Source organism: Orycteropus afer, unplaced genomic scaffold (genome assembly GCF_000298275.1).
Source record: "Orycteropus afer afer isolate SDZICR_OR568_19922 unplaced genomic scaffold, OryAfe1.0 scaffold00033, whole genome shotgun sequence".
Lineage (NCBI taxonomy): Eukaryota > Metazoa > Chordata > Mammalia > Tubulidentata > Orycteropodidae > Orycteropus > Orycteropus afer.
This window is the reverse complement of record NW_006921620.1, coordinates 847,694-860,750: the sequence shown is the minus strand read 5'-3', so window position 1 is coordinate 860,750 and position 13,057 is coordinate 847,694. Positions and strand designations below refer to the sequence as shown.

Sequence of the window (13,057 nt, the reverse complement as noted above, 5' to 3'; positions counted from 1 at the left end):
GAGGTACATATCTTGTTTCATTTTTCTGCAAATGGATCTCCAGTTTTGCCAGCACCATTTATTAAACAAACATTCTCTTCCCTACTTAATGGATTGGGGGCCTTTGTCAAAGATCAGCTTACTATAGGTTGATGGATCTATACCTGGGTTTTCAATTCTATTCCATTGGTCTATGTATCTGTCATTGAACCAATACCAGGCAGTTTTGACTATTGTGGCTTGAAACTTGTTCTTGAATGGAGAGGAACTAAACCAAATGGAAGAAATGATGAAGTGAAAGAGCTGAACAGAAGTTTACAAAGGGCAGCTTGAGAAAACAATAAAGTATTATAATGAAATAGGCACAGACCTTGTGGAAGTTAAGGTTATGTGTCAGCTTAGCTGAGGCTGGTTTTGAGTGGCTGGGCAGCTAGATGTAGTTACTCCTCATGGTGAGATTGGTAAACAGCTCTATGGTGAAATCTACCGGGGCAGCTGAGTAACTGCCTTAGGGATGTGGTCTGCTTCCAGTATATAAGGAGAAGCATTGAGAAAGGTCTGTATCTTTTAGCATGCTTGAATCCTGCATGTAGCCAAGTTGTCATTCAGCATCCTGCCATGTTGTCTGCCGATCTTGGGACTCTTGTTGTTGTTGTTTATGTGCTGTTGAGTTGGGCCCGACTCATAGCGACCCCTCCTTGGGTTTCCAAGGCAGTATCACTAGGGAAGTAGATTGCCCCATCTTCCTTCTGAGGAGCGGCTGGAACTCTTAATGGATTTGAATCAATGGCATGCCATGTGATTTGGTGATACTGGGACTGTACCTTTTTAATTGTTGGTCTTGGGTTTGTCAGCCTCAGCAGCCAGCAGCTGCCTTAGTGAAGAAAGCCTTCAGTTTCAGTGGGTCAGGAGCAAAAGGCAGAGCTGAAGCCCATTATTGAGGGGCTTTCACGCAGCCCCAAAGTTTGGCCCTTTGAACTCAGTTGTCTAGCCTCCAGTACTAAGAGAATAAACTCCTGTTTGTTAAAGCCATCTCCCTGTGGTATTTCTGTTAGAGCAGCACTAGATAACCAAAACAGACCTGGAATTAGAAAATCAAAAGGGGAAAGACACTTGGGATTTCTCAAGCTGAAAGAGCTGAAGAAACAATTCAGTCCTCAAGGTACAATACTGAAGGATTTTATGGGCAGATAGTCAACGATGCAGGAAGCATCAGTACGATGGAAGGAATACACAGAGACATTATACTAAAAAGAATTGGTTGCTGTTCAGCCATTTCAGGAGGTAGCATATGATCAAGAGCCACTGGTATTGAAAGAAGGAGGCCAAGCAACATTGAGGGAATTCTCTACAATGAAAAAGATAGTCAACTAGAAATCCTAGACTAATATAAGAATTGACCTTAAAGAGAAAGGAGCTGGGGAGGAAGGTATACGTGGTTTTAGTACTAATCGTGTCAACGATCTGGAAAAATGGTTCTCAAACTTTGAAACAAGGCTTGTGAAAAATAAGCTCTAGGAATTGATGGAATACCCAAGATACTCTTAGTTTGGTCTCTGAACTAGCAACATCAGCATCACTTTAGGGATTTAATAGAAATGCAAATGTTCAGGCACCCATTTAGACTTAGGGGTAGGGCCTAACTATCAGTGTATAACAAGCCCTTCAGGTGATTCTGATGTAAGCTAAAGTTTGAGAACCGTTTTTCCACATGGAGGACAGTATTAGTATTAAAACCATGTATACCTTCCTCCTCAGCTCCTTTCTCTTGAAGGCTAATACTTAAGTTAGTTTAGGATTTCCAGTTGAGAGTCTGTTTTTTGTAGAGAAGGAACTTTCAGTAGCAAAATGTGGGCATTGGTAATCCATGAAATAAATAATTTAATAAAAATCTGCACCAAGGTGATTTTTTTTGTCAGTTGTATTTTTACCTGTTGTTGTGTGCTGTCGAGTCAAACCCGACTCATAGCGACCCCTCCTTGGGTTTCCGAGGCGGTATCACTACGGAAGTAGGATTGCCCAATCTTCCTTCCGAGGAGTGGCTGGTGACGTAGGTATTTAATAAAGTAATGTTAGTGAATCTAGAAGTGATATTTTTTTTCTCAAGTCCTTGAAAATGTGAATTAAACTTACTACTAAACTGAATTATTTTAATGTATAATATCCACCACTCATCTGTCAGTTTGTTGTACTGTGGTGGCTTGTGTGTTGCTGTGAGGCTGGAGGCTATGCCACTGATATTTCAAATACCAACAGGGTCACCAGTGGTGGGCAGAGCATCCAGACTAAGGCAGGTTCAGAAGAAGGAAGGGGCCATCCACTTCTCAAAGAATTAGCCAATGAAAACTTTACGAATAGCAGTGAGACACTGTCTGATACAGTACTGGAAAACTTTCATGAATAGCCCTGATACATTGTCTGATACAGTGCCAGAAGATGAGCTCCTCCAGAAGGCACTCAGAATACAACTGGTGAAGATCTGCCTCTTCAGAGTTGACCTTAATGATGTGGATGCAATAAACCTTTTGGGACCTCCATTTACCGATGTGGATCAACTCAAAATGGGAAGAAACAACTGCAGACATACATTAATGATAGGAACATGGACTGTAAAAAGCGTGGATCTAGGAAAATTGGAAGTCATCAAAAATGAAATGGAACGCATAAAGATTGATGTTCTAGGCATTAATGAGCTGAAATGGACTGGTTTTGGCCATTTTGAATCAGACAGCCATATGATCTACTATGCCGGGAATGACAAATTGAAGAGGAATGGTGTGGCATTCATCATCACAAAGAATGTTTCAAGATCTGTTCTGAAGTACAGTGCTGTCAGTGATAGGATAATATCCATACACCTACAAGGAAGACCAATTAATACTACTGCTATTCAAATTTATGCACCAAAGCCAAAGACGAGGAAATAGAAGATTTTTTACCAACTTCCGCAGTCTGAAATTGACCGAACATGCAATTAAGAGGTGTTGATTATTACTGATGATTGGAATGCAAAAGTTAGAAACAAAGAAGAATCACCAGTAGTTGGAAACTACAGCCTTGGTAAGCTGGGGAGCACATGATAGAATTTTGCAGGACCAATGACTTATTGCAGATACCTGTTTTCAACAACATAAACAGTGGATATACACGTGGACTTCACCAGATGGAGTACACAGGAATCAGATTAACTGCATCTGTGGAAAGAGATGATGGCGAAGCTCAATAACTTTAGCCAAAACAAGGCTAGGAGCTGACTGTGTAACAGACCATCAGCTGCTCATATGCAAGTTCAAGTTGAAGCTGAAAACAAAAGAAGTCTGCAAGACCCAAAATATGACCTTGATTATATCCCTCTTGAATTAAGAGATCATCTAAAGAATAAATTTGACTCATTGAACACTAGTGACCAGAAACTAGAGGAATTGTGGGATGACATCAAGGACATCTTCCATGAAGAAGGCAAAAGGTCATTAAAAAGACAGGAAAGGAAGAAAAGACCAAAATGGATCTCAGAAGAGATTTTGAAACTTGCTTTTTGAACAGAAAGTAGTTAAAGCAAATGGAATAAATGACAGGATAAAAGAGCTAACCAGAAGATTTAAAAGAGCAGCTTGAGAAGACAAAGCCAGTAATTATAATGAAATATGCAGAGTCCTGGAGTTAGAAAATCAGAATGGAAGAACACACCTAGCATTTCTCAAGCTGAAAGAACTAAAGAAAAAAATTCAAGCCTCAAGTTGCCATATTAAAGAATTCTATGGGCAAAATATTGAGTGGTCCAGGAAACATCAAAAGAAGGTGGAAGGAATACAGAGTCACTGTACCAAAAAGAATTGGTCGATGTTCATCCATTTCAGGAGGTGGCATATAATCAAGAACTAGTGGTATTGAAGGAAGAAGTCAAAGTTGCACTGAAGGAATTGGCGAAGAACAAGGCTTCAGGAATTGATGGAATACTCATTGAGATGTTTCAACAAACAGATGCCATGCTGGAGGCACTCACTCATCTATGCCGGGAGATTAGGAGGACAGCCACCTGGCCAACTGACTGGAAGAGATCTGTATTTGTGTCCATTCCAAAGAAAGGTGATCTCACAGAATGTGGAAATTCTCGAACGTTGTCATTACTATCACATATGAGTAAAATCTTACTGAAGATAATTTAAAAACGGTTGCAGCAGTATATTGACAAAGAACTTCCAGAAATGCGAGCTGGATTCAGAAGAGGATGTGGAACAAGGTATATCATTGCTGATGTGAGATGGATCTTAGCTGAAAGCAAAGAATACCATAAAGATGTTTACTTGTGTTTTATTTACTATGCAAAAGCATTTGACTGGATCGTAACAAGTTAGGAATAACATTGAGAAGAATGGGAATTCCAGCACACTTAATTGTACTCAGAGGAACCTGTACATAGACCAGGAGGCTGTCATTCAGACAGAAAAAGGGAACACTGCATGGTTTAAAATCAAGAAGGGAGTGCATCGGGGTTGTATCCTTTCACTGTACTTATTCTTTGTGTATGCTGAGCAAATAATCTGAGAAGCTGGATTATATGAAGAAGAACATGGCATCAGGATTGGAGGAAGACTCATTAGCAGTCTGTGATACGCTGATGACACAACTTTGCTTGCTGAAAGTGAGGATGACTTGAAGTACTTACTGATGAAGATTGAAGAATGCAGTCTGCAATATGGATTACATCTCAATATAAAGAAAACAAAAATCCTCACAACTGGACCTATAAGCAGCATCATGATAAATGGAGAGAAAAGATTGATGTTGTCCAAGATTTCATATTACTTGGCCCCACAATCAACATCAATGGAAGTAGCAGTCAAGACATTAGACGATGTGGTGCACTGGGCAAATCTGCCAAAAAAAAAAAAAAAATTAAAGTACTGAAGAGCAAAGATGTCTCTTTGAAGACTAAGGTATACCTAACCCAAGCCATGGTATTTTCAGTCACTTCTTATGCATGTGAGAGCTGGACAATGAATAAAGAAGACCAAAGAAGAGCTGATGCTTTCGAGTTGTGGTGTTGGCGAAGAATACTGAAAGGACCATGGACTGCCAGAAGAACTAACATCTTTCCTGGAAGAAGTGTGGCCGGAATGCCCCTTGGAAGCAAGAATGGCCAGACTTCTTTTGACCTATTTGGTCATATTGTCAGATGGGACCATTCCCTGGAGAAGGTTATGCTTGTTAAAGTGGAGGGTCAAAGAAAAAGGGGAAGACCCTCAATGAGATGGGTTGACACAGTGGCTGCAACCATGGGCTCAGGTATAGCAAAGATTGTGAGGCTGGCAAAGGACCGGGAATTGTTTCATTCTGTTGTACATATGGTCGCTATGAGTTGGACCTGACTCAGCGGCACCTAGCAACAACAACACACTGAGTTATATTTAACTTGCTTATCTTTTTTTACAGGAGCCCTGGTGGTACAGTGATTAAGCATTTGGCTGCTAACTGAAAGGTCAGTTGTTCTAACCCACCAGCTACTCCATGGGGGAAGGTTGTGGAAGTTTGCTTCTGTAAAGATTATAGCCTTGGAAACCCTGTGGGGGTAGTTCTACTCTGTCCTAAAGGGTCATTAAGAGTTGGAATTTACTTGATGGCAGTGGGTTTTGGGTTATCTTCTGAGTCCTTAAGTATATTTTGGGACACAACATAAAATCTGTAATCCTTCATTCAGGCTACATTGTTACAAGTGCTAAAAGAGAGAAATGAACTCTTGCCTTCAATATGTCCACGTTCAAGTTTAGAAAAATCTACAAGTAAACCACAGGGTTAATGTAGAACTGGGAGCTCTGGTAGCATAGTGGCTAAAGCACTTGATTGCTAACCAGAAGGCTGGCGGTTCAAACCCACCAGCCACTCCTCGGAAGGAAGGTTGGGCAATCCTACTTCCGTAGTGATACTGCCTCGGAAACCCAAGGAGGGGTCGCTATGAGTCAGGGCTGACTCAACGGCACATAACAACAACAATCAGTAATTGCTATAGCATCTGAGAAACACAGCTTTACACAGCTCCAGGGATTAAAGAAGGAGCTGCCAGAGTGAGGGAGCTAAATAATGAAGGCTTAGTTAAGAGGTGTGGTGTCGTTACGTGCCATTGAGTCGAACCTGACTCATAGCGACCCCTCCTTGGGTTTCCGAGATGTTATCACTATGGAGGTAGATTGTTCAACCTTCCTTCCAAGGAGTGGCTGGTGGGTTTGAACCGCCAGCCTTCTGGTTAGCACTCAAGTACCTTTGGCACTACGCTAGTTAGCAGGTAGTTACAAGTAGGAGAAACAGCATGTGAAAAGGCATGAAAGTTTAGAGATCATGAGGGCAGTTTTAGGAATTAAAAGAGATTAAGTATGGTTGAGGAGCCCTGGTGGCGCAGTGATGAGTGCTCCTGCTAAGGAAAGGTAGATGGTTTGAACGTACCAGCTGCTACACAGATGAAAGATGACCACATCTTTGCTTCCATAAAGGTTGCAACCTAAAAAACCCTGTGGGGACAGTTCTATTCTGTCTTACAGAATTGCTGTGAGTTGGTATCGACTTGATGACCATGAGTTTGGGTTTTGGGTAGTGTGGTAGAAACATGGTGTGAATGAGAGAGTTGTGGCTGGGAATAGGTAGATAAATGGAAATAGTAGAGTGTCTTGCTAAGGAGCTCTATGCTAAGGAATTTTGATTTTTTTCTGGGATTGATCAGTAATATTGAGGGACTTGAAACAGATGTGACATGTTGGGAAAACTTACAAAATGGTTACTTACACAATTTTGGAAGGACAAATTCGAGATGTCAGTGCATCTGGAATAGAAGAGTTACACTAATCTAGGTGAGAATGGTACTAGATAATAAGGAGAAGGACAAAATTCAGACATGTGAAGGAGCTGATGATGATGATCACTGCCATCGAATCGGATCTGACTCATAGCGACCCCGCCTTGGGTTTCCGAGACAGTATCACTACAGAAGTAGATTGCCCAACCTTCTTTCCTAAGAGTGGCTGTTGGGTTTGAACCGCCAGCCTTCTGGTTAGCAGTCAAGTGATTTAGATGCTACTCCACCAGAGCTCCCGTGAAGGAGCTGCTTGTTGTTGTTATGTGAAGGAGCTAGTAGTGTCTTTCTACTTTTTTTTGAGAATAGGGAATTCAGAAGATTAGCAAGCCACCACTTTGAGGTAGGGAAAGGAGATATGTGGAGTTCAGGGTAGGACATAATGAATTTCCAGAATTTGTGGAATGAAATAAAATTAGTATGGTAGGTAGATTTTTGGTGAGTACATTGTAAGTGGATTGTTAGTGTAGAAACTTCATTCCTGAGGATTAAATTGAAGAAGTGAGACAGAAAGCAGGTTATTTTCTAAAACAGTAGCACTTGGCATTTATTAAGGGGAGCCCTGGTGGCACAGTGAGAAAGTGCTTGAGTGCTAATCAACAGGTTGAAGGTTCAAACCCAATAGCTACTCACCAGGAGAAACATGGCAGTTTACATCTGTAAAGATTACAGCCTTGGAAACCTTATGGGGGCAGTTCCACTCTGTCATGTAGGATCACTGTGAGTTGGAATTGACTCATTGGCAACAGGTTTGGGTTTTTCTGGTTAACATTTATTATGTTGTTATGATTATCATTAATAAATAACTTTTATGCCGTTCCATACTGTATCTTTTTTTGTTGGCTTTTGCATATTTCTTGGTATGTAAATAATATTAGATAATCATTGATCTAGAAACAAGTGTGTGTTTTATTAATAAATACTGATTTTGATTACTGCCATTGCCATACTGCTAAAATTAATAAAAACAGTTATTGCAGATTTTTTAAAGGAGAATTAGAAAGTTTAAGTTTTTTACTTGAGTAGTAGTTCTTTGGAGAAAAGGTGCTTAGCAGTTATTTTCTGATGTTAAAATATGTTTGAGTTGAACCTTTTTTCAGATTTTATAATGTAGAAAATAATTTAATTTGCAGTTTTGAATTCAAAAGAGTGATGTATCTTAGATACAGTCACTCATACCTGAAGCAAAAAATTAAATGATAGATAGTCTTTACATGTGTTCTTTTTGCAGGTTTGATTTAATTTCGGATGAGATTATTCTTACAGCGAGATGTTAATAAAACAAAACCTAGGTAAGTAGATTACTTTGTTAAATGTTATATATTAAAGTAGGAAAGTACTAACATTGTATTTTTTTTTCTTTTTTAAATGCTTTCAAGTCCAGACCAATGAGGTTTTAAGCTATGAAGTATTGACTTTTTGCTATACTTGTTACAACAGATTTGATGGCAGTAAAATACTACTACTCACTTTATGACGCTATTAGTTATCGTTCGTTTATGTTATGGTTAACTTAAATATACAGATTTTCAATGAATATTGTAATATGTTAGAAAATCAAGAAGGTGTTTGGTTTAACCACCCAGAAACCAGGGCAATTAGAGCTGCTTGACTGCTTCAGTGTTTTCTCCTTAATGGTTCATAGTACATGAGTAGTAGTCTTTAACAAAGCACTCCTACAAGTAGAATAAATTGCCAAATTGTGACTTCTTTCTGTTAAAATAGTGTTCAGAATTGTAATAAGTGATTTTAATTTTTTTCTCGAGGGGCTCTTTTCTGAAAAGATTTTCTGAAATACGCAAAAAAAAACCTAACTGCTGTCGAGTCAAATCCGACTCATAGCGACCCCTCCCTGGGTTTCTGAGGTGGTATCACTGTGGAAGTAGAGTGCCCAATCTTCCTTTTGAGGAGTGGATTGTTGTTGTTGTTGTTGTTGTGTGCCGTAGAGTCGGCCCCGACTCATAGCAACCCCTCCTTGGGTTTCCGAGGCAGTATCACTACGGAAGTAGGATTGCCCAACCTTCCTTCCGAGGAGTGGCTGGTGGGTTTGAACCGCCAGCCGTCTGGTTAGCAGTCAAGTGTCTTAGCCACTATGCTACCAGAGCTCCGAGTGGATTGTAGCATTCTATTTAACTATAATTGCAAGACTATTGACTTTATTATTATTATTATTTTGTTGTGATTTGGGTGAAAATTTACAGAGCAAATTCACTTTCCATACAGCAGTTCACATACACTTTGTCTCATGACATTGGCTACAATTTACCACAGTGCAACAGCTCACCTCCCACTTCCTTCCAGTAGTTACCTCTTCCCTGTGTCATGCACTCCTGACCCCAGAGCTGTCTCCCTGTGCATAAACAGCCCTTCTTTCTGCCATAGTTGTTCTCTTCAAAGAGTGTATCTACCTGAGGTAAATGTTCAACTCTTATGCCTGTCTTTTGTTTGGCTGGAAGCCACAAGTGTGGGTTCAATTCCAGACCTGAAGGGCAGCTAGGTGCCATAGTCTCAGTGGTTCCACCAGGCTCTATCATACCAGCAAACCTGGTGTCCCCAACCCCCTTTTTTTTTTTTCCAAATGATTTTGAGTTTTGTTCCACGTTATTCTCCCTCTTTATCCAGGATCTCCTACGTAGATCCCCCTCCGAGAGGATGACATTAGTAGCTGGACACCATCTAGTTTTTTTGATCTCATACATGTATAGGCTGCCGGTGGCGTCGTGTACCAATTGCTAGCCCTAATTGTTTCCATCAGTCTTTCATTTTCTTTGTTCTTCTTTGCTCTGGAGGAGGAGAAACACATCGTTACATTTAGATGGCTGCTTGCAAGCTTTTAAGATCCCAGTCACTCGCCAAAGTAGGAGGTAGAGCAGTGTTTTGTATAGTATGTTACAACAGTTGAGCTTGATGTTTTGTATAGTATGTTACAACAGTCACTCGCCAAAGTAGGAGGTAGAGCAGTGTTTTGTATAGTATGTTACAACAGTTGAGCTTGATGTCCTCTGTGATGATGGTCCCGAGCCCACAGGTTCAACTACTCACTCCCTCTGGATAGCTGTGACCAAGAAGTGACTATAACCTTGTCCCTTGTCAGGTTTACTATACACGTGGGATTCACATCTTACAAATACACTTATAGGACCATTGTCTGCCAACCCTATACATGTTCTTGGGTACACTCCCCGCTTCATAGACATACCTACTAGTTCAGCCTGTCCCCCCATCTGTCCACCCATCTATCCACCCATATACCCATGTTTGCTTTCACTGACAATGCAGTACTATATGTGCAAAAGTGTTCATCATTGTCTGCACCTCCCATGTACCTCTCTATGTCTTCCTCTTTCTCCGTGCCACCATGTTGATCACTCACATTTGGTACATTGCCCTTCTCTTTACTCAAATCAATACTTATCTCTACCTATCTAACAGTGTTGCCTCCCCTTCCCTCCCACCCCTGGCAACCAAAATAGAAAATTTTCTTCCATATATAAACCGTTCCTTGACTTTTACGGTAATGGACTAATACAATATTTGTTCTTCTGTGATTGACTTATTTCACTGAGCATAATGTCCTCCAAGTTCATCCACGTTATGCGGTGTTTTGCAGATTGTGCGTTATTATTTAGGGTTGCTTAGTATTCCATTGTGTGTATGTACCATAATGTGGTTATCCATTCCTCAGTTGATGGACATCTAGGTTGTTTACATCTTTTGGCTATTGTAAATAATGCTGCGACATTGCATTGGTGTTCCTATGTCTATTTTTGTCATGGCTCTCACTTCTTTAGGATATATACCTAGTAATGGAATGGCTGGATCAAATGGTATTTCTATTTCCAGCTTTTTAAGGAATTGCCATACTGCCTTCCACAGTTGTTAGATCATTTTACAGTCCCACCAGCAGTGTATAAGAGTCCCAATCTCTCCATATCCTCGCCAGCATTTGTTATTTTCTGTCTTGTTGAACTTTGCTACTAGTGCTGGGACAAGATGGTATCTCTTTGTTGTTTTGATTTGCATCTCTCTAATGGCTAATGATCGTGAGCATTTCTTCATATGTGTGTTGGCTACCTGAGTATCTTCCTTGGTGAAGTGTCTATTCATCTCTTCTGCCCATTTTTTGATTGGATTATTTGTCTTTTTGTTATTGAGGTGTTGGACTGTGCTATAAATTCTCAAGATAAGTCCCTTGTCAGATAACCTTGTTATTGCTGAATATTCTTTCCCAATCTATAGATTCCCTTTTTACTCTTTTGGAGAAGTCTTTGGAAGCACATTATAATTTAATTTTTAGAAGGTCTCAGTCAGCTAGTTTCACTTCTGCTGTTTGTATTTGGGGTGTACTTGATAGTCTATTTATGCCATGTATTACGGCCCCTAAATTTGCCCCTAGTTTTTCCCTGAGGAACTCTATAGTTTCAGGTTTCACATTTAAGTCTTTGATCCATCTGGAGTTCATTTTTGTGTATGGTGTGAGGTACAGATCTTGTTTCATTTTTCTGCAAATGGATATCCAGTTTTGCCAGCACCATTTATTAAACATTCTCTTCCCCATTTAATGGATTTAGGCCCTTTGTCAAAGCTCAGCTGACCATAGGTTGATGGATCTATTTTCTGGGTTCTCCATTCTATTCCATTGGTCTATGTGTCTGTCATTGTAAAAATACCAAGGAGTTTAGACTACTGTGGCTATATAGTGGGTTTCGAGATCCAGCAGTGTGAGACCTCCTCCTCCTTCTTCAGTAGTGGTTCGCTTATCCAGGGTCTCTTTCCTTTCCATATAAAGTTAGTAATTGTTTTTTCTATATCCTTAAAAAATGTTGAGGGGATCTGGATTGGGATTACATTGAATGTATAGATTGCTTTGGGTAGAACTGACATTTTCACAATGTTCAATCTTCCTATCCATGAGCATGGTATGTATTTCCATTTATGCAGATCTCTTACGGTTTCTTGAAGTAGTTTTTAATAGTTTTCTTCGTATAGGTCTTTTGTGTCCCTGGTAAGATTTGTTCCCAGGTGTTTTATTTTTTTGGTAGCTATTGTAAATGGCATTGATTTCCTTATTTCTTTTTCAGCCATCTCTTTGCTGGTGTAGAGGAATTCAACTGATTTTTGGATGTTGATCTTATATCCTGCCACTATGCTAAATCTCTCAATTAGTTCCAGTGTAGTTTTGACTGAGTCTCTTTGGTTTTGTAGGTATAGGATCATATCATCAACAAATAGAGATAGTTTGACTTCTTCCTTACCAATTTGGATCCCTTTGATTTCCCTTTCCTGCCTTATTGCCACGGCAAGGACTTCAGTACAATATTGAATAGAAGTGAGCATCCTTGTCTGGTTCCTTTTACCATGCAGAATGGTTTCAGTCTCTCTCCATGGAGAATAATGTTGGCTTTTGGTTTTGCATAGATGTCCTTTATTATGTTGAGGAATGTCCCTTCTATTCCTATTTTGCTGAGCATTTTGATCAGGCATGGGTGTTGGATTTTATCGAATGCCTTTTCTGCATCAATTGATATGATCATGTGGTTCTTCTCCTTGGTTTATTTATATGGTGGATGATGTTGATTGTTTTTCTAATGTTGAACCATCCCTGTATACCTGATATGAACCTTACTTGGTCTTAATGAATGATTTTCTTGATATATTGTTGGAGTCTATTGGCTAGGATTTTGTTGAAGATTTTTGCATCTATATTCATGAGGAATATTGGTCTGTAGTTTCCCTTTTGAGTGATGTCTTTGCCTGGTTTTGGTATCAAGGTTATTCTTGCTTCATAAAATAAGTTAGAGAGTATTCCATCCTTTTCTGTGTTTTGGAATGATTTGATTAGGATTGGTATAAGTTTTTCTTTGAATGTTTTATAGAATTCTCTGGTGAAACCGTCTGCGCTAGGACTTTTTTTGGTTGGTAATTTTTTTATAACCTGTTCAATTTCTTCTTTTATGATGGACCTGTTCAGCTTTCCCACATCAGTCTGTGTTATTTTAGGTAAGTGGTGTGTTTCTAGAAATCTGTCCATTTCTTTCAGATTTTCAAATTTGTTGCAATACAGTTCTTCATAATATCCTGATATTATCCTTTTGATTTCAGTTGATTCTGTTGTAATGTCACCCATTTCATTTCTTATTTGTGTTATTTGTATTCTCTCCCTCTTTTCCTTTGTTAAATTTGCCAGTGGTTTGTCAATTTTATTGATCTTTTAAAAAACCAACTTCTGGTCTTGTT

At 39.6% G+C, this 13,057-nt stretch overlaps 1 protein-coding gene across 1 annotated transcript in view; it reads left to right on the top strand.

The window, feature by feature from the left end:
* Nucleotides 1–13,057, top strand: part of ZNF644 (zinc finger protein 644) — a 139,519-nt gene that overhangs the window by 26,958 nt on the left and 99,504 nt on the right. The window contains exon 3 of the mRNA XM_042780299.1: nucleotides 8,087–8,112. Coding sequence (XP_042636233.1) covers nucleotides 8,087–8,112 — 26 coding nt within the window. The remainder of the gene's footprint in view (nucleotides 1–8,086; nucleotides 8,113–13,057) is intronic.